Source organism: Drosophila ananassae, chromosome 2R, assembly GCF_017639315.1.
Source record: "Drosophila ananassae strain 14024-0371.13 chromosome 2R, ASM1763931v2, whole genome shotgun sequence".
Classification (NCBI taxonomy): Eukaryota; Metazoa; Arthropoda; class Insecta; order Diptera; family Drosophilidae; genus Drosophila; species Drosophila ananassae.
This window is the reverse complement of record NC_057928.1, coordinates 10,899,950-10,922,224: the sequence shown is the minus strand read 5'-3', so window position 1 is coordinate 10,922,224 and position 22,275 is coordinate 10,899,950. Positions and strand designations below refer to the sequence as shown.

Sequence of the window (22,275 nt, the reverse complement as noted above, 5' to 3'; positions counted from 1 at the left end):
TGAATAGTATCTGGGAAAGAGTTTTCTATAGATATTCGGTGTAATATACTATTTATGGGTAGTATCTTGAGAAATTCAAGGAATTCCATTCAAAAGACATCCAAAACTGAGTTTTTAAAAGACATTCTTTTAAAATAGAATCTAGAAAAGAGATATAGATATTTTCTATAGAAATTATGATTATTTATCAGCAGTATTTCGGATAATACATAAAATACCTTTTAAAAAACAGTTTTTAACCGACAGTCTTCCTATTTTACAACTAATATCCCCAAAATGATCAAAAATACCTCTTTTAATAAGAAAATCCCTTACCTTTTCAAAGAGTAACTTTAATTAAAGCAACACCCCCTAACCCAAGCAGACAAGATCACCCCCTTAAACTCCAGATTATAGAAATGCGATTTTGGAACTTACCAGACAACTCCGAATGCTCCATAGCCGATGGGACGATCCGGTTGGACGTCCTGCGGCACCGCCGGCGGCTGATAGTAGGGAGCCGCTGCGGCCAAGATTGCGCTGGCGCCCTGGGGCGCACCACCAGCAGCACCACCCTGTACGAGGGACATCGAAACGCTCATTGATTCCAAAACGCGGCAATTATTCCAAATAATTCGAGCAGCTGCTGCACCCGCTTCTCTGGCTTTTGTTTCCCGATGGAGCTCAGATGGTGTAGCTGGCGGATTTCTGGCGGAATGGTGGATGCTATGGATGCAGTGGAAGTGGTGCTATTGTTGCTATTGATGGTGGTTGCTGTGGCTGCTACTGCTGCTGCTGTGGTTCTAGAGGTGGCGGTGATGACGGCGACGGCGACGGCGGAGGAGGTGATGGCAGTGCTTGAGTCGATGTGGGAGAAATGGTGTTGATTGCTCAATGGATGCCGCTGGGGGCCACTGATGGCCGCCATTCAATTGTTGGCCATTTGTTGCTGTTTTTTTTGCCTTTCCTTCTCTCCTTATCTCCTCTTCTCTTTACTCTTTATCCGCTTTGATTACACACTTAATCGTTATTTTTATTTAAATGAGATTTGAGGACATTTTGGTGAACTGCAGGATGTGGAGAGAGAGGGAAATATTACTGTTAGCTGTTTTCATTGCCAATTAGTGATGGGGAAATTGAATAAATCTACAAAATTATGGCCACACTTTTTGCCAAAAAAACTAGTACCAATAATTTCCCTTTTTTTTTTGGACAACCGGAAGTGTTCTCTTTCGGGATCACTCACTGTACTTTAATTACAGTTTCTTTCGGTTTGCAACATTTTTGGTGGGTTACATGAGACCGGGGGGGTGAGGGGAGGAGATGCTTCAGAGCAGAAAAATGAAAACAGGAGCGATGAGAGAAAGATGAAAGTCGGGAGAGAGAGCGCAAATATGCCGTTAGCTAGCTGGCTGGCTGGCTGGCGCGACCGGGGCGCGTCCGTGTATTACAATTGTAAGTGTATACATGTGTGTGTGTGTGTGTGTGTATGGGTGTGTTGTAGGACTTGCGCATGTATGCGTGAGTGAGTTTTGGGTTCTGAGTGGGTTTTTGCGTTTTCGGCTGCGCTGGCCCTGCGCGGGTCTGCAAAAGCCGCTCAACTTTGAGCTCCAAATTCCTATTTTTTTTTGTATAAATTTTTTAAATATTTTTGCAAAATTACAAAAAAAAAAACAAAGCTGGGAAGAAAATGTCTCTCTCTCTCTCTCGATCTTAGATTCGCTCAGTTGGACAGTTAAACAATAACAAAAACTCTCAAATGTATTGCAACGGGACAAAAGAAATGGCTCGGGGGGAAATAATATTTCCCAGGGCACAGGGATTTCCTGGCTAATTAAACATTGTGGCTGACTGACTGTTGTTTTCCTTTGACTCTCCATGTTTTTTATTTTTTTTACCTTAAAAAATGCAGCGGCGACGGCTGTTTTTTTTTATTTTATTTTTTTTTTTGACTCTTCCGCGTTTGTGGGGTTGAACGATGCGCACGGGTGCGCGGGGGCAGCAAGCGTGTGTGTGAGGGAGAACGAGACTGAAACTGAGACAGAGACAGAGAGAGGCTGCTGGCTCAAAACGATAACAAGCTAAAAAAAAACTCGAAATGGATTTTGTAACTTCTTTTTTTTTGTTTAATTATTATATTTTAAAAAAACGCAACAACGGCGGCTCACACACACGCTACACACTCAGCACACTCTCACACACAAACGTACATTGATGTGCGTGTGTGGCAGACAAACAAACAATTGCCTGGGTCACGTTTCTGGCTCTCGCAACTTTTATGGCATTATCTTTGTTATCACTCGGGCGCGGGGTGGGTGGTGGGCCGGGTCCGTTGCAATCGAGTATGTGCTGCCCAGTTGTTTCTGATAAATGATTTTTCTGTTTCCAAAACACACGCGGCAGCGGCGACGGCGACAGCGGTGGCGGCGGCGGCGGCAGCGTCTTGTCACGGAACAAACTACTAAAGCGTTTCGCGATGTTGAAGCCTCGCGATTTAGGCGATTTTCGTCTTTCGAGTCTCCGCCGCAATTCAGCTATCCTGCTGTAATTAAGCCTCCCGCTGTTTTTTTCCGATCGTAGTGTAAGTCGCGCACGGTTTGCGTATTGTAAGTCAGAACTCTGTGATTTATCCGGCGACGAGCGACAGCGAAGCGAACGGTGCGGCAAACGGGGGCGGTTTGAGTGTTAGTTACGGCGGCCAGTGTTGACAATAGTTTCAACTATCGATAAGTCGATCTTTCCCAGGAAACTATCGAATCGTAAAGGTATCGTATAAAAAAATAGACAAAAGTAACACATTTAATTTTATAAATCCCTTTGTTTGATTTGCGATTGGTTTGATAGGATACACAACGAAAAAAACTTAAAACTCTAAAATATATATTTTTATCGAAATACCGATATATTGATATTCTATATTGGTCACACTAAGACCGCAGTGGGCTAGAAGAAACGTACTCACTAGATGGAGCCACCACCAATCTTACCATCTAATTTCAAATCTGGAAAATTTAAAAAACTGTATTTCCAAATAAAGTAGATATAACAAATGAATAAAAGTATAATCTGATTACGTTAATATCCTTTAATATGTATATATAAAACCGTACATTAAATGTTTTGGGGAAAATCGGGCCGCGATTCGATTCTTTGCGTTAGATCCTAATCATATCGTTTAGTTGAATTAGTGGTAGATCTACCCAGTGGCGGCCTATGCGGCCGTTTTGGTCATGGTGATTACAGCGGATGGAACCAGTCCGAGCACCTCCAGCGGCTTCTCGTAGTCGTCTTCGGCGAAGAGCTTTCGTGGAAAGGTTGTCATCAAAGAGAAGGGCGTTTCGATGCCAGTCTTCACCTGGATGAACAGACGCACGGCCGATAGCTGCTCTTTCACGTTGAAGGTTTCCTGGAGGGTGGAACCGTCCTGTAAACGCACCTGAATACGGGTTTCAGTATAGTCGCGTGGAGGACTCTTCACAGCCGAGGGCGATGTGACTGTAGTAGAGCTTACGGAGGCAGTCGGCTCTGAACTAACAGCAGACTCCTTTTGTTCTCTAAAAATAAACAATTTTAAAAATGTCTGCAAGGATATAAGAGCTACAAGATCCTCACCTGGCTTTGCGAGCTGCCTTGTCTGCCTCGATTTGAGCCCTGACCCGATCGCGAGCCGCCTTCTCCTCCTCCTTCTCCCGTTTGCGCTGCTCCACGATTTTCTTCATCTCCAGCTCCTCCATGCGCCGCTTGGCCTCTGCCATATCCTTTCCAGAACGAATACGGTTCTTCTCCCTCTCCAGGGCATCAGCCTTTTCCCGCTCCTCGCGTTCAACGCGTTTCTGTTTCAGCTTCTCTTCGATCAGGGCCAGCTGGGCCTTCTTCTCCTCCTCGGTCAGGGCCTTCTTCTCCTCCGTGGACTCGGAGAAGTTACTGTGTCCGGTTTTAGCGGCATGATATTCCACTTCAGTGTGATCCTTGAGCACTTTTCCACAGTCGTCGCATTTCAGGGATTTGGCCACTGGTGATCCCGCTGAGGGCTCAGCACCACTGCTGCTAGGGGCTGCTGCAGCCGCATCCTCCCCGGATGTCTGACGATTCTCTGTGGAGGCTGGGGATTCCCCGGAATTCCAATTTGCCGGTATCTCCTCGTCACCGTGGGCCAGCAGCCATTCCATTGCAGGCTCCACACCCTTGTTGCTTGTCACCTGCAGAGCATATTCTCTGCGAAAAATCACCAGGAAAAACATGAAACACCATTTTCGCAACAACAAACCGGCATCGAGCCCGGAGGCTAAGATCTTCAACTTACACACGTTCCCGGGCGAAACCCATGTCCATCAGGGTCTGAACATCACTCATGGCTGTTTTCTGTTAATTTTAAAAAACTGAATCGGGTTTATTTGTGAGAATGTTTATGAAAATCTACAATGACACACAAAAACAAAGCCTAGCCAGTGCGATAGAAAATAGAAGCATTTGGCTAGAAAATATCGATAGTTTCAAAAATAATTTTTCTAGGCACAAAAAACTAGTTTGAAATAATGTTTTTAAGACTAAAAGTAATAACTAACTAAAGCTCTTTTTCCAAAATATACTATTTTCAGGAAATAATTTAACTTATAAAATTATTTTTTTGGCTTGAAAACAGCCATAACATCAGCTGTTTTTGATAGTTTCGATAGTTACTGTTTTTACGATCATTTTCCAGCACTGCCTGCAGCCATCTCGGCGTCTACATTTTGCGATTTGACTAGTTTTTGTGTAAGATTTTATTATGTCTCCGAAAGCCAAAAAGATGAAGATGGTGGTAAAGATCCCACGACACCCGTACTTCACTGTCCAGAGCGACAGCATGCAGGAGCACATGCGGGCTGTGGAGTACCAGGTGCGGAAGTGTCGCGTTAACCTCGAGCGCATTAAGTCCTCGAATCCTGGGGGCTCCTCGGCCCATTCCTGTGCCTTCCCACTAAAACCAAAGCCCAAACGATGCATTGTGCGTGTCGCTAGGCTGCCCGATGTGGAGCGCAGCGAGATATCCGTAACCCCAGCCAGTTCCATAATAAATTCCGAATTTGACGAGGGTGAGAAGCGTCTCCAAAACTATAATCCGTATATGAAATATCCATTAACATCCCCATCTTTCGCATCGTTTCAGGCAACTCCAGCGAATAGACTAGAGTGAGAATATAAAGACTTGACATTGCCCAGCATACAGAAGACTGGCATCACCAACCACTTCACCCCCACAAAACCCTAACAGTCATACTCTCCCCAACTAAGGGTTAGATCATCTTTTAACTACATCGGTTGTTCGTTCAAACATAAGAGAGTTGTGCCAGCATCGAGCCAACACGTACTTTTTAGCGTATAAAAAGTAACTTTATACTTTCAGTTTTTGAACACATTTGGTTATTCGTTAGCATAAATATTCTGTTTTTGATCTTTTTCAAAGTTATCAGATGTTTAAAATGATTAAATGATGCTTAAATGAAAAAAACCAACAATATCGGAATTAGAATAACGCATAAACCTTTATTGTAATGACCTTTTCGATTTTTAAGTTTATAAGTTTTGATTAAAATAAACATTATTTTCTAATAATCAATTTGTGAAAGAACACGTTCCAAGAATCTTATTTTGTTTGTTTGTTTTCTTTAATATTGACTTGAAGAATATTCTCGCCTTCCTGCAAACTGTCGTGTTCCAATCAGTAACCACGTCATTATTTAATGTTCTTATCAATTATTTACTTTAGAAGAAACTGGGAACGATTATACATAAGAGATTAAATTTCGAGCACATTCTTGAGTCGTGGATGAAACAATTCTTGGTGTGATTCCTAGATTTTAATTTAAGAGCAACGTTAATAATTAAGAAAAATAATGTATGTTCGGAGTGATTATATAAAGACAGAGTTCTTAATTTATATAAAAAGAGAGAAGAAGCGTAAATAGTGTTTCCTTTGAGATATTTAAAACGAGAATAAAAAAATATTTTTTCATTAACAAGCACGTGTAAAATAATATTTATATTGGTGGGTTTTGAAAGGTTCTTAGTTTTAAATAATATTCGGGTATAAAAATCATTTTTAAATCTAAATATTTTGTTTCTTAGTCTAGTATATGTCGAAAAATTAAATTATATATGTAGATTAACTTTTAATTAAAAAATATATTTTCAATTTGGCGGGCTTCTGTTTGAATTCAAATTTTAACGTAAGTAGTGCCATTGTTTATCGATAACTTTATATATATTCTCTTCGGGACTTGGACAATCGGCAGTCTATCGAGTATTGAAGATCGATAACATTATTCAAAATTATTTAAATTTGAATCTTTTATTAATAAATTTAATCTAGAAAACAAATTTTCTTAGATTCTTAGATTAGAACTAATTAAAATTGATCGAAATTGGCCAACACATAGTGATCGTTGGGGGCCATATTGTCCTTCCCTGCATTTTCCACATCAAATGTATATACATTTTTAGTAGGAGATGTCTCGCTCACCGCGTCGCCCACTTTCGGCCAAAACTTTAGAACCCTCTGCAACGCTATAAAAATGGGAAACTGATAAAAGGTTTGGCGGGCTTTCGTTTAAACGGCATTCTGACGTACCTTCCCCGGACACACCTGCCATTTATCGAATAGTTATCGTCCGATTGCTGAAAAAATACTACAAAAATACCCAATTTATTTTGTCATATCATTGTGGTAGTCAGCTGTCAGCAGAAAATTATTTCTGGAAAAACATAAACAGGCAAAATTTCCCGTTTCCGCTGTTAGCGAGCTCAAACCCGAATCAAACCGAACTAGAAACCACCAGCACCTCCTCCGAACACAATTATGAACTGGCACACGGGCAACATAGCCGAGGCGGTGGCCGAATCAAAAATCAAAAATGCAATTTTCGTTGTATTCATAGAGGGTAAGTGGGCTATAGTGAGAGCCGGGGCTTGATTTGCCGAATTAATACCACGTCACTGTTGCATCCACAGGCCAGGATGAGATGTCCAGCAAACTGGAGCGGTTCGTGGACGATATTAGGGTGCGTTCCCTCCTGGAGACCCCCGACTTTGTGGCCATCAAAGTTCAGGGCAATAGCTCTGCCTACGGACAGTTCATGTCGCTCTGTGAGTTTTCGCTTTTAATTCGATTTTATAACAATTATGAAACTTTCTTTTTCATTTTCAGACAGAGTGGTGCCAATTCCTTCGCTCTTCTTTATCGGAAAATCGGGAACTCCTTTGGAAGTGGCAACGGGAGTCACTGCAAGCGTCGAGGAATTGGTGGCCAAAATAGACAAAGTGCTCATCCTGGCGGGGAAGAAAGCTGCGGCGAATCTAGACCCCAGCACTACAACCTTGCCAGCCGAAATTGCGAGCGCAGCAAGGAGTTTTGCCGGAGCCGATGATTCCACCAGTTTGTCCAATGCGCCCCAGTCCCAACAGCCCACTACAGACATTCAAATTCCTAATCAAGCTGATAATGCCGCCTCCACTTCGAAGTCAAATACCGAGGAAGTCGATGAATCTCCCAAGCAGCCGGGGAATACGGAAGAAGCTGCCTCTGTTAGCGCGGCGAGTCCTGCGGAAGCTGTCGCCAGTGAAGATAAGGATGAAAACCCCCCAGAAGAACGGCGAAGTGAGGATTCTGAAGCAAACTACCGAGACGCTAATCTCGCAACTCCCAGTTATGTCACCGCCATATCCTCGCGTTCCAGCGTACCAGCTGCGGAAAGCAAAGCAAAATCTGCTGCTGCCGAGGCCGCGGAGAAAAGAGCTGCAGCAGCAGCAGCAGTTTTAGCCGCAGAAGATGCTGCAGCTACAGAGGAAAGCGACCAAGACGGGGGGATCCCCCCAACCCCAGGGCCATCGGTTCGTAACCTGGCCACCAATGCCTTATTGCCCGCTGTGCCTCTATTATCCGCCGCTGTCCCAGTCGCTGCTTCACTAAATACAACAGCTACCACATCGACTACGGGCAGTTCCGAGGCTCGGATGGCGGACGTGCAACAGCTCTTGGAGGAGAAGCGCAAGGAGCGAATGGAGGAGGAGCGCCGTCGGGAGAAGGAGAACGAGCTAAGGCGGCGACGGGAGGGCAGAGAGGCCCTGGCTCAGCAGCAGCTGGCTAAGGAGCAGGAGCTTAAGAACATGCAGGAACGTATTCGTCGCGAACGGCAAGAGGAGCTGGAGGCTCGGGAGCGGATTCGGGCCCAGATCGCTGCCGATCGAGCAGAGCAGGCGCGACGCGTTACCATCTCGCCGGAACCAGTACATGCTTCACCGTCTACTGCCTCCGTGACGCCAGACTCTTCCATCAGCTCTGTGGACGAGGCGAGACTGCAGATCCGACTACCCGAAGGCATCCATCGCACCAAATCGTTCCCAGCCGCCGAGGTTCTGGCCACCGTACGCGTCTATGTGAGGAATGAGATGCTGGCAGGTAGCGACGGTCGGGAGTTCACGCTGGCTACCAACTATCCTCGCCGAGAGTTCCAAGCGGAGGACGAAGTCAAGACGCTAATCGAACTGAATTTGGTTCCCAGCGCCGTGGTCTTGGTTTTAACCAAGGACAGCTCGAATCGTGTGGTCCGCAGTGGTGGCTCTCTGATGACCATGCTGGCCACTGTGGTGTGGGCCATGCTTACCCCAGCTGCCAAGGCGTTCGATTACATTCACAAGATGGGTCTGAGGCCGCTCTCCCAGAAGATATCTTCAATAATATCCAATATCCGATGGCCAGGACAACAGGTCGAAGTTATGGATGCTATTCAGAATCCGTTAGTATTCCAGATATTATTTTGTGTTATTTTTTATTCATTCTTCCGTATTTCCAGTGCCGCCCGCCGCAACATGGACATGTTTTCCTTGAGACCAAGTCAACCCCCTGGCTACGCCTACCAGGAGCCCCATGAAGCGTCAGCGCCTCACTCATCCATGCCCGCTCCATCAACTACCCAAGGTACCGGAGCTGAGGGTAAGAACGTACCGCAACCGCAGCCGGGTCCCGGCAGCACACCACAAACCCAGAGCACCAGCCAGGCTCATTCCACATCACAGCGCCAAAGCGAGGACTTTCAACAGCGGCCTGGCGGCTACCAGCCGCCCCGATATGGCGGCGCCAACATTCGACGATTGCAGGACACTAAGAAGGATGACAATGACAAGGACAAGGCCACCTACAATGGCAACTCCACACAGCAGCAATAGGACGGCCCAGTGCCGTCAGTCTCTAGATATGAACTTAAATAATCTGTTATCCTAAATTTAATTAAAACTATTCTTCAACCATATTCCAAAATATCATTTCGATGTGTTTTAATTGAACAAATGTGTGAGCTTAAGAGCTAGACTTGACTTTCTCCCAAACTAGGGGGCCATTAGGGTCGATATAAACTCGAAATTTGGAATAAAATCGTTTTTTAATCAAACAAAATGTCAACTTAAAGAACTAGTATGGAGTAAATTAGCAACAAGTGTGGTTTGGTTATGGACTACGCAAAAAGAAATACACATTTTTTTTGTAAGAAATAATGGGATTATAGCGTCCTTCGTCACTTTCGAATTAAAACAAAATAGAGATCTCTTTACGAAGGGAATAAATAATTAGATGGCTTCAAATATTCTGTGTGGACGTAATATTCACTAAATTTGCAGCTATATTAGAGCATAAGAATTAAGTATTTGATTTTTAATCCCCGTGGAAGAACCAAACAAGAGTGGAGTTAACGATGAGACCTCCATAAGGCTTCCCTCACAACATAGGCATTACTACAAGGTGAACCACATGAGGAACTGCAGCAGCTTGTAGACATTCACTAGCGGGAACTTCCAGTCCCTCTTCCGTTGCAGCGGCGGCAGCAGACTCGGATAGTGGACCACTCGATCGATGTGACAGTTGGTGGTGATGGTGCCGCCAGGATAGCCGACGGTCACAGCATCGCCCTGCTTCACTCCGTCGCAGTCGATCAGCTCCAGGGATTTATTGAAGCAGATACGGATCTCGGACAGATAGCTGATCCCGTGCTTGCCGTCATACAGACAGTGGATGGATGGATTCTTTCCCAAAGCCTTCACAATCGCATTGTTGATCGCCGACACGGTGTTGTTCGAATCGGGATGAATGTCAGAGGCGTCCAGGATGCGCGACATGATGTAGTCCTCCCGCCAGGTGAGTCCCTGGGCAAAGTACTTCAGCTCATCGTCCAGCTGGGTGAGGAGCATGGCGCACGTTCCATGCTTCTGCCACTCGTGCTTCCACAACCACTCCTGCGACGAGGCACCCTTCAGATCCGGCCAGAAGGTCTCCAGGCGATCCGAGATGGGATCCAGCTTATCCACATCGAAGCTGGCCGAGTTGTTGCAGAAGGACGGACCAATCTGGTGGAGTTTTGTGGGCCAGATGCCGTGTATGGTCCAGAACTCCTTCTTCTGGGGAAGGGTGCACTCCTGGTCCGGGTTCTCCTCGCGCCAATGGTAGCATGTGGTCACGGGCCACTGCTGGGTGAAGATTAGGACATCCCAGTTGTGATCCTGCTGACGTTTCTCTATCCCAAAGTCGGACATGGAGTCATCCTCGCCGAAGTGATAGAGAAGCTCATATTCGCTGTCCTCATCGGTGGCCAGGGGTTTTCTGGGCTTTTGTTGTTGATCCAGGGACGTTGATTCATCCGAATCCGATATGTCGCTGAAATGGAAATAGGAAACCGTGAGTAATGGACTCTAACGCAGTTCTTTGTTCATTTTTTTCCAGGGGAAACACATTTCTAGGGCAATCTAGAGCAGTTGATAGTAATATTTATAATAGTTGTGGCAATTCTGGGACGAGATAGGACGAAATTTGCCCCGGAAACTTTCCATTTCAAGGCAACAAAAACAAAACAACGTAATTGCGTCTTTTCATTTCTGCGCTACTTACTTTAGGGGACTGGAGCTGGCGGCCAAGAGGCAGCAAAGCAAAGAGGCCACCAGGAGAAACCGCTGGCTTGGCATTTTGTTGCAAAATGAAAAATAATAATACATTCTGCGCAAAAAGTGTCTGATTTTACATTCTGTTATACACTGTAACAAAATATTGTTTGTTTTGTTTCAAATAGTGTGGCCATAGATCATTTTAAAAAAGGGGACATTTATCTTGCCTGTAGTGTGGCTGCCTTTTATTGTTAACCGGTTCGTTTAACCGTTTCGCTTCCAATTGGATTTTTAAATTTGAATTTAAAATTGTTTAAGCCAAAAAAATAAAAGAGCAGTTTTAAAAAACTTTTCACGTAAAATATATATACTAAGTTCTAACTAAACTTCTGATAAAGCAAAATAAATATCTTAAACCAACAATAATTTAGTTTATATCGCCTGCGATGGATATATCTTGGCCAATATCCATCCGATTCTTGAGCGGAATGCCTTAAACGATTGGTGGATCGATTATCCACCATTCTGCATCAAAATCTAAGAACAAAATATTTTTTAGATTTTTTCTGGGGCATCCCCTTCAAAAAATATGAAAACAGCTCTGAAGGACAATATGCTTCCTTGCGATGACTATATCTTGGCCAATATCCATCCGATTCTCAAGGGGAATACCGTAAACGATTTGTAGACCGATTCTCCAAATCACGACGATAAGATTCGGAGTTGTGCCCTACAATTCCTTTTTTTTTAGTCATCCCATCGAACTTTAATTAGTGACAACGATAATTACACAGTGCAATGCTACTGTTGTCTTTTATCTGCTCTAGTTGTGGTGTTTCAACTTCTGTTGAAAACTCAATGACTACAGTCTACAAGAGTAGCAGAAACAAATGAAATGACAAGCTCGAATCGCACAACAACTGCACCAAAAACCACAAATCATGACAACAATTGCTAAGCAATTGATTATTGCTTAACTGTACTTTGTACTTTTGATGATCCTACGCCCAGGGGCGGACTTAAAGGGGGGGATAGTTGGGACAGCTGTCGGAATTTTAGACAACTGGGGTAAAAGTGTCACACTTAATGCTTCATAATTGTAATGGGTATTGGTAGGGTTAAAGGGGTATGATTGGATTGAAATAAAATAGTTTAAAATCTAAGAATAATTTAATAATTTAATCACAATTTTATTTATTACTTAACCTTAAAAAGAATAAAACTAACTTTCTTTATATCATACTTAATACTAAAATCACAATTTTTTACAGGGTAAAAAATTTCTCATAACTCCCCTTTAGCTTGTGGTATTTCCCCCTCATATTTTATCACTATATCAGATTCAATTAGTTCGATTCCGAGCGATAAAACTCATTTACATGACGAACGAACTTCTAATCTATAGCCTCTGGCCCCAAGCCCCCGTCCTCCAGCACTATTGTGAAACAAATTCCCGCTCATGTCTGGGGATTTTATCAACAACATTTGTGATTATTTTCGTGTCATGTTTCTGTTTGGGCCTTCCATCCTGGGGAGCGTTTAGGTGGCGAGTTTTTATGCAGATTTCTGAGTGGGGACCTTTGTTTGATGACAAATTAATTTAATAATAACAGCTGCCAAAACATTTTGTAATCAATTTTTGTTCCCGCAACTTGCCAATTATCCTCGATGTACAATCAATTAATGGTGTTTTTTAGATAGTACTATGACGAGTATGCCTAATGAGATATTCGTTTGCTCTAAATCGGGGGAAATTCGGGGGAAATTGTTTTCTCTTTCGTTGGCCGCCCACCTCGAAACTTTCTTTCTTTCTGTTGGGTCATAAATTTAAAATAAATATTCTGTTCTGCCCCCCCCACCGGCGAGAAGTTCTTTTATAATCAACGCCATCATCATCTTCATCAACATCAAGGGGGAATTCCTCGACTGTCTTTTTTATAATAATTTTTTTGTTTTTGTTGAGGAGAATCCTTGAAGCTCTCTCTCTTTCATCCCTGGCACTACGCCTGCGCGAGATGAGAGAGAAAGGGGAACACTTTTGGGGGAGGAGTCCCAGGACTTTTATGTACAAATTTTTCAAACTAGAGACTCCGGTAATTGCTTCAATTTGGCTTACATATCCGCATCCGCTTTTCGCCAGTCAAGTGCCTGACGAGGACTCCACTACCTCTCTCCCTCTTCATATCCGGTTTTTCCTTTTTCTTTTGTCCTTCCGTTTCCTTCGTTGTTTTTGTGCAATTGCTGTGTAAATGGCATGAGAATGATAATTGTAGCAATTATAATATTAAATTGGGAGATCATGGCTCACAGGGTTTCCCATCCGTTTTCCTCCACCTCCTCCTCCTACTCTTTCCTTTTTTTTTTTTTGGTATTTTATGTAGCATACTTTTTTGCTGTCATCCTGCAGCATTTCTCTCCTTCCCCAGAGGGGATTTTTTACTCTCGACTGCTGTGTATTCTGCCGGATTTGTTTGTTAATTAGAATTCTAGCGTTGAAATTAAAATGCTCACTCCATCTCCGAGAGGGGAATACCCGGGAAAAGCTGTCGGGGGAAAAACTTCAACTAGTTTTTCGGGGCGTTGGCTGGGCAGCACACTGGCACTGGGCAATTTCCCTCTACCGTTTTTTATTTGTCTGCCTCTGTTCTTAATTACTGCAGTTTATTTTCTAAGTGAGACTAATTAACAGGCAATTCGCAACATTGCGGCACATTTTATCCTTTTTTGGCCAAAAGATTTCTAGTTGGCAGCTGCTGTGCGAGTGGTCAGCATTTCTGGCTAGTTAGTTGGTTGTGATAGCTTTGGACTTGAAACTTTCGTCACAGGACATTCCGAAAGGACACTTCATATATACAAATATATTTTTAGATGTATTTTTGGGGGAAAGTTTTGCAGTTGAAAGTTTTGTGTGTCCAATTAGTTGGGGGACTTTAAGTCTTGTAAGAGGAATAAGATTTAGGATATAGGATATTGTTTCATAGAAATTTTTATTAATTTTACTTAAGATATTATTATTTTGTTACTAAAATGAATGTTTTTAAGTCTTAAGATAAGTAAAGTAACATTATAAGACCAGTATTAGTATAATTATAGCACCCTTTCTTATAAAAATCATTAATTTTGTATATAAATTCATTGTTAATTTGGTATAAAATGGCCGATAAAATAAATTCCAGAGTCCTTGTACCCCCACAACCCCTTTGACTAGTTAACTATGCCACAAATTTACGTTATTAGTGCAGCATTAGACGCTCGGCTAATTATCAACACCGTCGATGGCGCAAAAAGCCCGCTTAACCTCCACCTATCCGCTATCAGCAACAGTCCACCACCATTTGCCATTTGAATGGCGCCCATTTGAGCAGCCCCCTTTCCCACCGACCTTGGAACATGGCATCCACACACACACACACACTTACTCACCACCCACTCGCACACACAGGCACGTAGAGCACAACCCTCGCACGTTAATGAACGTAAAATTCACTTAATTCCAACTTTAGCCATGAATTAAGCACGACAAATGGACGCTAAGAGGGCGGAGGGTTGGGGGAAATGAAATGGGGTGGTTTTTTCCCCGAGTTAAGTAGTGGGTGGCACTGGTGATCCTTTTTGTCCTTTTTTGCTTTATATCCAAAGGATAAATAAGCACGAAGACGTGCTACGAGTAGAATTAAGTGAAAGAGACAAGTAGACAAAAGTGTGAAAGAGAAGGAGCGCAAAAAAGGGGGGCAGACAGGGGCAAAGGGGTGGAGATCCAGACAGCGAGTCGAACAATAAGTAAATGTGCTTTTATGGCTCTTAATTAAGGCAATGATGGGGTGTTTTAATACGTTTGCCAAATGTTAAATGACAAACTGCCTGCCAGTCGACGAGTGGTTATGGGTCTGGCTTCCGATACTTGTAGTTGCACTTGAAGAAATCTTTAAAAATATTTATCTATTTGAAAATACAAATTTTAGACTAGGATTTTGAAAGATATAGACCCTATTTTCTTATTATTTTTTTCTAACCTTTTTAAAAATATCTTTCAAGGCTATATTCGCTTAAAACTATTCCAAAATCATTTCTATATTATATATTTTTTTACGGTGTATACACGTCAACTCACATACATATACCGTTAATGAAGCTGCTCCGAAAGCGGTTTTTTATCATTTCCCTGCAGAGGCGGAGTCTTGCTTTTTTTTTCTTGCTTTCCAGCCACCTCTGTACACTCTCCGCTATTTATCCACTTCTCAGACTAATTGCTCGAACTGGTCGATGGATTTATGGCACTCAGTGTGCACTTGGCATGCCTAATGAGCAATTGCATTGACACTTTCAGTCCAATTTGGCATGTCCTTAAACACATTGGCTTACAGAGTATTCTATAAACAAAATAAGCCTAAATTTTATGACTGATTGAGTGAATTGAATTTTTTCTTTGTTATTCGGGGTAAATTTTATGATTTGTAAATGTTTGTTTTCTGGCATTTTTATAGCTCCATTTTGGGGCAAGAACGGTCACAATTTGTGGCTTTTTATACGCACATAGAATCCTATTGTGATGAGTGTGGGTGGGTGCGTGTGTGTGTGTGTGTGTATTTATCGTAAAAATCAGTGTGGCACATAAAAATCCAAATGCGCCATTTGCAAGGCTGGCAAAAATAACATTTTCAACACTTTTTGTTTGATTAATCAAACATATCCATCCGATGTAACCCGAGGGTCCTCACGCAACTTGTATCTATTTACCCAGACTCCACCAACCCTCCGATCCTTGTCCTTTCCCAGGACATTTAGACTAAATTAGTATGCTACGCACGTTTCGTAGGGAAAGCGAACGGAAAACAAAACAAAGGCACCAACAAAGCGGAAACGGAAAAAGCCAACACAACAAAACAATCATCTAAAAAAAAAGAAAATGGCGCTTCTGTGGTGTGGTTCTTTATTTTTTTATGATTTATTTATATATTCAAAACAAATGCAATTGGGTTTATTACACATCAATAAGCTCCATCGACCAGCAAAGCAAAAAAATTGCGGTGCGTGTTTCAGACAAAAAAACAAAAATGGAGAATGAATTGATTTACATGGAATATATACCAGATATATATACAAAAAAAAAATATCCATGACAGCCGCAAACGTGATCAAATTATATATGATTGGTGGATATGTTTAGAATAGCAAAGATATTTATAGATTTTTGATAAAAATGGTATGGGAAATAAAATTAAAAGGGGATTTATAGAAGTTATCATTTAAAATTATTGACGAAAATCTCACAAAGTAACAGAAATCTTGTCCCGTTTTATATTAATATCAAAATATGAATATAAATTTGTCAATTTGTCAAGTCAAGAAGTCAAGAAGTTGTTCAAACATAAAAATCGCAGGCTCGTACAAGGATTTTCCTTCTTATGCTCCTGGGAGCAGCTTCACATAAGATGTTGAAAAATGGCTGGGATGTGTGGGGAAATGGAAGATGGGATATGGGATATGGGGTAGGGCTATAAAGAAAAGTATCCTGGCAACCACAAGGCGGCAATTCGGAATGTGAGCAAACATTCAAATGGCACGCGTTGTCATATTTCAAGAGGTCCTTCGAAGGACTTGGAGATTATGATTTGTTTTGCTTGGCGCTTAACGAGCACATGATACAATATATATGTGTATATATATAGGAATGCTAAGCATGTCTCCGGATGTGTGTCCTTGTTGAGTAATTTCGACTTGACAGAAGACAAATTTTTACAGATTTGTTAGAATTTGTCAGCGGGTTCTTGGTCCTGTTTGTGTAAGTATGCGTATGCAAATAAACATTTGCACTTAAAATATGTATGTGTGTTGTTGTGTATCTGAAGATGTTTATTGTGGGGGGTATCCGAAGGAACTGCTGACATCATGTAAGCAAATTGCGTAAGGAGGCTCTGACATTGATTTGACATGAACCCTGAACCCTCCCAAGTCCCAGTTTCAGCCTCAGCCGTTGCGGGAATAACAAATCTGTTTGTTTGTTGTCTTTTCGCTGGCTTATAATCTTAGGCCTCAATCAACCCTTCCCCGCCACTTTCCTCGGTCTAAACCCTTTTTTTCTTATTGCCAAGGACATTCAAATCCGTAGGAGCCAAGGGTTTAATGAAGTGAAAAATTGCAAAATAACCAAAAATTAAATGAAACAATGGACACAGCGGATACAAAGGCATCTACATGCTAAGCTCTATATCTATATATCTTTTAGGTTCGGTTTCTGCATATATATATTGTGTTTTTCGGCCTTTCTACTTGGACTATGCAAACAAAAATTGAACAAATTTCCAGTTCAGTGGCTTTGTGGCCGTTGGGCCATTTATAAAAGTTCTATAAGTCAGGCCCAGAGTGGGGCGTGGCCTTACAGAGTCCCCCTCGGGGAGGCAATTTGTATTTATTTGCTGGATTTCATGTTGAAATTGCTTTCGTGTCTTTTATTTTGTATAAATATTTGCAGGACACTTGCAGCCCCTAAAAGCAGGCAACACTTTGCCATGGACTGCAGTTGGGAGGAAAATTTCATTGTTTTCCGGGAGATTTCCCTTTTTTTTCTGGCTTTTTGGCTTGGCAACACCCACTTGAAAAATCATACACAAATTTGCGGTAAAAGGACTCTTCGTCCTGTCGCCAAGCCAGAAGCAATATGCTTCGTTAAACACATACGCAAATTGTAGCCAGAAAATGTTAAGAAAATTTTGAAATTCCATAACCAGAACACTTTATGCACGACTTGATAACATTTTCCATTTCTCATTTTCCCATTTACCCATTTTGGCATTTTCCTATTTTCCATTTCCCATTTGCCACAAACTGTTATGCAGATGGGCGGCCAAGAAGTGCACACATGGCTAAGCTAACAAAGCTGGGGACGAAAATCAGATATTCTCTTGCAGCTCAATTGGTAACTCACCGAAAATGCCAAGATCATGGGTGCCATGACACCAAATTGTTTGCCCAGCCAAACAGCCATAGACTAACTTGACTTTTCACACTCTCAGTCCTCAGTCCAGAGTCCTCATTCCTCGGTCCTCACTTCAGAGTCCTCAATCCTTAGTCCTTAGTCCTCATCATTCGCCTCTGGCAAATTTGCGTGCAGATAAATTGCGAATCTACCCTGAGGTTGCATATAAATCAGTGGGGTATGGGGGTTATAGTGCACTTTTAAATATAAGTTATACATTTTGGAGAATTTTTAAGAATCTAAATCTTAAATTTTTCTATTAAAAATAGTATAAAATAATCTTAAAGTATTTATTTCTTTAAAGTACTTTTATGGTCTATTTTTGAAGAATAAGAACATATTTTGCTTTTCTTTATAAATGTACATTTATTCTTCCTTATATTAAAGCAATCCTAACCTTATCTAAAACCTTAATAATTCCGGTAAAAATATTTTTCTTTCAGTGCATAAACTTCTGAAAACCGTCCAGAGTTTGTGGTCGACTTGTAAGTCAGTTCTCGTCGCTGCAATTGTTGTCTTTTAATCACCAGCTAACTAGGAGTTGACTTCATAATTCTAATTGTGTCTCTGATACTCGAAAGGGGGCAGGACCTCCTTCTTCTACCCATATCCTTATGGTAGGAAATACGTGACTTGCTCTAGGAATATCGAATATTTGTTATTCTCCGATGAGCAAACAATAAATTGCAACTGCAGGCATGTTTTCCGAGAGCATCCAGTCCAATATAACCAGACATGGGTGTGGGTGTACGATGATAAGTGACCTGTTGAGAGGCATTAAATTGAACGAGGAGGTGGGCTAATCTCAACTGAAAGTGTTGGACCCCGACTAGATAAGCTAATGATGTCTAAATATTTGCTTGTAGTTTGCCAACTGAATTATGAAATCGCTGCGAGTCGGTTGATTGATCGGAATGCGGGGTGATAGACACTTTGGAGTCTGGTGTTTTCTTATCACGAGACTTGGGCTACTATATAGCCTCCTGATAAGTTGAATTAATATTAGCTTAATCTCCATGGGTATGTTTGGAATTTCTTTTGATTAATATACGATAATGTCAAGGTGAGTTTAGAGGTATTAATTTTTGTCCAATAGAGATTATAAAGAGATTTTTTTTGTAATGCCTTTAGAAAGCAATAGTCTGTCTTGGTGGTCAATTTATTTCATTTTATTATCAATCAATGCCTTTATAGTTGCTACTGTTGTTCATATAATTTTTATGACTTTTATTGGCTTTTTTTTTTTTGTTGGTTACATCTCCACGTTCACCTCAATCTCTCTATCAACTTGAACTTCGATCGGTGGAGGGAAACGTCAGAGGCAGTGGCTCAAAGTCATAGCTAGTCAATCATAAATATCCAATGCCCGATATCTTATCAGCTGTTGAAAGCACTTTACTAATAATTAAAATGTCATCATTAAGAAATATGAAAAAGTCAACAAAAGCGTGAAACTTTGCCTCTTTCTGGCCCTCTTTCAGAAATATTGTACCCACTGCTTACCGATCTGAAATGCAGTTTGAAGAATTTATTGTTTTTCTATTGACTATTTAAACTTGATAGAGTCATGTGGCAGTATCTGTTTCAGTTTCTGTGGGGGCTTTCCAGCCATGTTTTCAAGTTTTTATCATTGTTGAGGCATCGTATTTGCCTTTAAACTGGACTGGACTGAAGCTAGTCTTAACCCTTAAGTTGAGGAGGTTCTTAGAATATACAGTTTGGAGTATGAATTTCTTAAAAAAATATATACAGTATTAATAGAAATTATAGTCTTTTTGGATAGAAATGTTAGGAGATACTTTAAATATTTAGTTTTCCTGAAACATTACACAACTCACAGTTACATCATAAATTATCTAGAAAATGTTTTTCCTTTTCCCGAGTTTACTATTTGATAAGAGACAGCACCCCAGATACCCACATGGGTTAAACAGATAGGTGTTTGGTTTTTTCTTCTGGCTTTCCTGACTCTCTGACTTTATTGACACTAATGACAGACGATTGGCGTCAATTTTCGTGTCACATTTTCCACGCAGTGCCACAGGGCCCAGGCGACACAGTAGCTGCATTTTCAATTATAAACAGATGTTAGAGTCTGATAAAGCCCCAGGTAAGGGGCACCTCAACCTCAGCCGGTCGAGATATAGCCATGGGTATATAGAGGAATAACCATATCATCTTATCGGTTGCAGCGGGCATACCTCTCGATTCCTCAATTCTCGCTCGTGGGTTCTGGGCTCTACTACTGCCTGGTACTTGAGCCTGTAATGAGTCGTGTCGTTGTCAGGTTTTTCTTCTATTTTTTTTTTTTGTTGTCTGCTTACTTACCCTTCGATGTTCGCTGCCTTTCTCTATGTTTGCTCAGATGAGTTTTTAATTAAATGCTATCGGTTTGCGCCTTAAATAAATTGAAATAATCAATTTATATTACGTATACGACCCGCTGTGCTCCCGAACTCTGGGTAAACAAATTTAATTGAAAATCTAAACAGAAAGTCAACACGAATGACGGAAAGTCAAATGATGAACGTGCCTGGGCTGGGCTGGACTGGGGCTGGGATGGTCCGTGCCGGTGCCTGTTGTTTCCTCTTCTCTGGCTTGTTTGTGTGCATAATTTTAAAATCAATACAAATATATCCATGGCTAGCTGGTCCACCAGCCACCGACCAACCAATGCTGTCGACCAACCTTATCATTCACTCCATTTTGCTTTACTTCCCTAGACTTGTTTTAGGGTTTTCCTGATTTGACTGATTGAAAATTATTCGCTTTGCTTTCAATTAAAGCTGTCGTTGATATGACGATGATCGTAAATCTTGGGCGAGTCAATCTCCCCACCTTCTCTGGGGTATTATGGATTTATGGGCTACCGTATCTGTATCTTTATGGTGACGGTAGTCTTATCGTCTTCATTAACCAAACAAATGTGTTTATTGCGCCTGGCCTGGCCCTTCTCCCACCCCCATAAAAGTCGCGAATGCGCTTAGCCTAGATAAATAAACAAATTAAATAAAATTATTGTACTAAAAATATTAATAATATTATTATTAACTTCTCGATTAAATGCCACGGAAGTCGCCATATTTTTTATGGCATCCGACGAGTGTTCCATATTTTTTTTTGGATATTTTTGTTTATTGGATGAGTATTATTAGATCCATAGAAGTGTCAGGAGTGTGGGGCTTTTATTAACAAGGGGGGTATGGTTTACAATAAAATATGAGGATAGAATATTTGTCAATAAATTGTAAAAATTTAGAGCCCACTTAATTACTAACCTCTGTCTATGTTCCCTTCTCTAAGTTAACCCTTAACCCCTCTTTTTCCAACGCCTCTGTCCACCATCTCGGATTAGACCCTTTATATGCAGGACCCAGAATGCAAGGCACAAACGCCATTTGCACACAATTAGTGACATTGGACACCCAAATTGCCGCCACCGGGGAATGGGTATTGATTGGATCCAAATGGAGGATGAGGTGATTAGCAGGTGGCCGTGTGTATAAAGGGGTTATAAAGGCTTTTTATCGGCCTGGCTACCGTTTCCTGTGTGTCTGTTTTTGGGGGGGATTATCTATCGATAAGCCATGGAACTAAATTTGATGAATTCCGCCGTCAAATCAACTAAATTGTGTGATAATGGTAATAAAATAAATATGTGCGAGTGCCTTCATCTACCCTTTGATGTCGGAATCATCCCTTCTATTTCCATTCTCCATTCGAGAGCATCCAAAATTTGCATAATCGCAATCAATCACTCTTCGGAGGCTGGAGTGGAGGAGATATCCTCCATCTCGACTTTAAATACAATTTGAAAAATTACCGTACACTTGTTAAAACAATTTCGTAGAATGTTTTTGTGGTTCGTGTTTTTTTGTTTTCCATCCTAAGTACTTTTTGGAAAAATGGAGCTTCCATTCGAATAGATGGGGTGGAGCCAATCGAAATGATAAATGCTAATTTGAGGCAAGATCACGCATAAACCAACAATAAATAAATCAAATGGCAGGTCGCACAAAAAACAATCTCCCAGAACGGAGGGATAATCAGGATTGAGGGAGTGGCTGGGCTCATATGAATGCGATTTAGGGCCACTTATGCATTGCCATGTAAAAAAGCTAAAAAATCGCAGAACCTTGGCACGATTTTCACTTACGTTTTTTGTTCGCAAATTGTTAAGTGATTTACGAGACAGGAGGCGAAGCCATTTATTAGATGAGATTAAGTAAAGGGAGCAAAGGCCACTGAACGAGGAGCATAACCATGACAGGTCCTTTCTCCCAAGACCCCTCCCTTTATCCTTAGAGCTTTTTTTGCCAGGATAAAAGTTTCCAAAAAGGGCAAAAAGTTTCTGTTTCTCCCTTCACGAAGTTCAATAGGAATTTCAGTAACATTATGGGAGATTATGCAGACAT

At 41.5% G+C, this 22,275-nt stretch overlaps 5 protein-coding genes across 6 annotated transcripts in view; 2 read left to right on the top strand and 3 right to left on the bottom strand.

Moving 5' to 3' along the window:
• The window catches only part of LOC6506444 (serine/threonine-protein kinase NLK), a 59,425-nt gene extending 58,839 nt beyond the window's left edge, over positions 1 to 586 (bottom strand). For both annotated transcript variants that reach the window (XM_001957833.4, XR_004310933.2), the window contains exon 1: positions 418 to 586. In XM_001957833.4, coding sequence (XP_001957869.3) covers positions 418 to 581 — 164 coding nt within the window. In that variant the 5' untranslated portion in view covers positions 582 to 586. The remainder of the gene's footprint in view (positions 1 to 417) is intronic.
• A 2,458-nt stretch (positions 587 to 3,044) lies between these two features.
• LOC6506443 (UBX domain-containing protein 1) lies at positions 3,045 to 4,444 on the bottom strand. The gene is made up of 3 exons (XM_001957835.4): positions 4,283 to 4,444; positions 3,592 to 4,194; positions 3,045 to 3,533 (listed from the first exon to the last, which is right to left on the bottom strand). Exons 1-3 carry the CDS (start codon positions 4,330 to 4,332, stop codon positions 3,191 to 3,193), a joined length of 996 nt encoding a protein of 331 aa, XP_001957871.1. The 5' UTR covers positions 4,333 to 4,444; the 3' UTR covers positions 3,045 to 3,190.
• Positions 4,445 to 4,651: 207 nt separating this feature from the next.
• LOC6493499 lies at positions 4,652 to 5,592 on the top strand. Its single transcript, XM_001957836.4, has 2 exons — positions 4,652 to 5,054; positions 5,129 to 5,592. The coding sequence occupies exons 1-2, from the start codon at positions 4,748 to 4,750 to the stop codon at positions 5,143 to 5,145; spliced, it is 324 nt and encodes a 107-aa protein (XP_001957872.1). The 5' UTR covers positions 4,652 to 4,747; the 3' UTR covers positions 5,146 to 5,592.
• Positions 5,593 to 6,661: 1,069 nt separating this feature from the next.
• LOC6493500 (UBX domain-containing protein 4) lies at positions 6,662 to 9,279 on the top strand. The gene is made up of 4 exons (XM_001957837.4): positions 6,662 to 6,899; positions 6,970 to 7,104; positions 7,166 to 8,753; positions 8,811 to 9,279. The coding sequence occupies exons 1-4, from the start codon at positions 6,818 to 6,820 to the stop codon at positions 9,181 to 9,183; spliced, it is 2,178 nt and encodes a 725-aa protein (XP_001957873.2). The 5' UTR covers positions 6,662 to 6,817; the 3' UTR covers positions 9,184 to 9,279.
• LOC6506442 (ribonuclease Oy) lies at positions 9,263 to 11,069 on the bottom strand. The gene is made up of 2 exons (XM_001957838.4): positions 10,892 to 11,069; positions 9,263 to 10,660 (listed from the first exon to the last, which is right to left on the bottom strand). The coding sequence occupies exons 1-2, from the start codon at positions 10,993 to 10,995 to the stop codon at positions 9,745 to 9,747; spliced, it is 1,020 nt and encodes a 339-aa protein (XP_001957874.2). The 5' UTR covers positions 10,996 to 11,069; the 3' UTR covers positions 9,263 to 9,744.
• Positions 11,070 to 22,275: the final 11,206 nt, after the last annotated feature.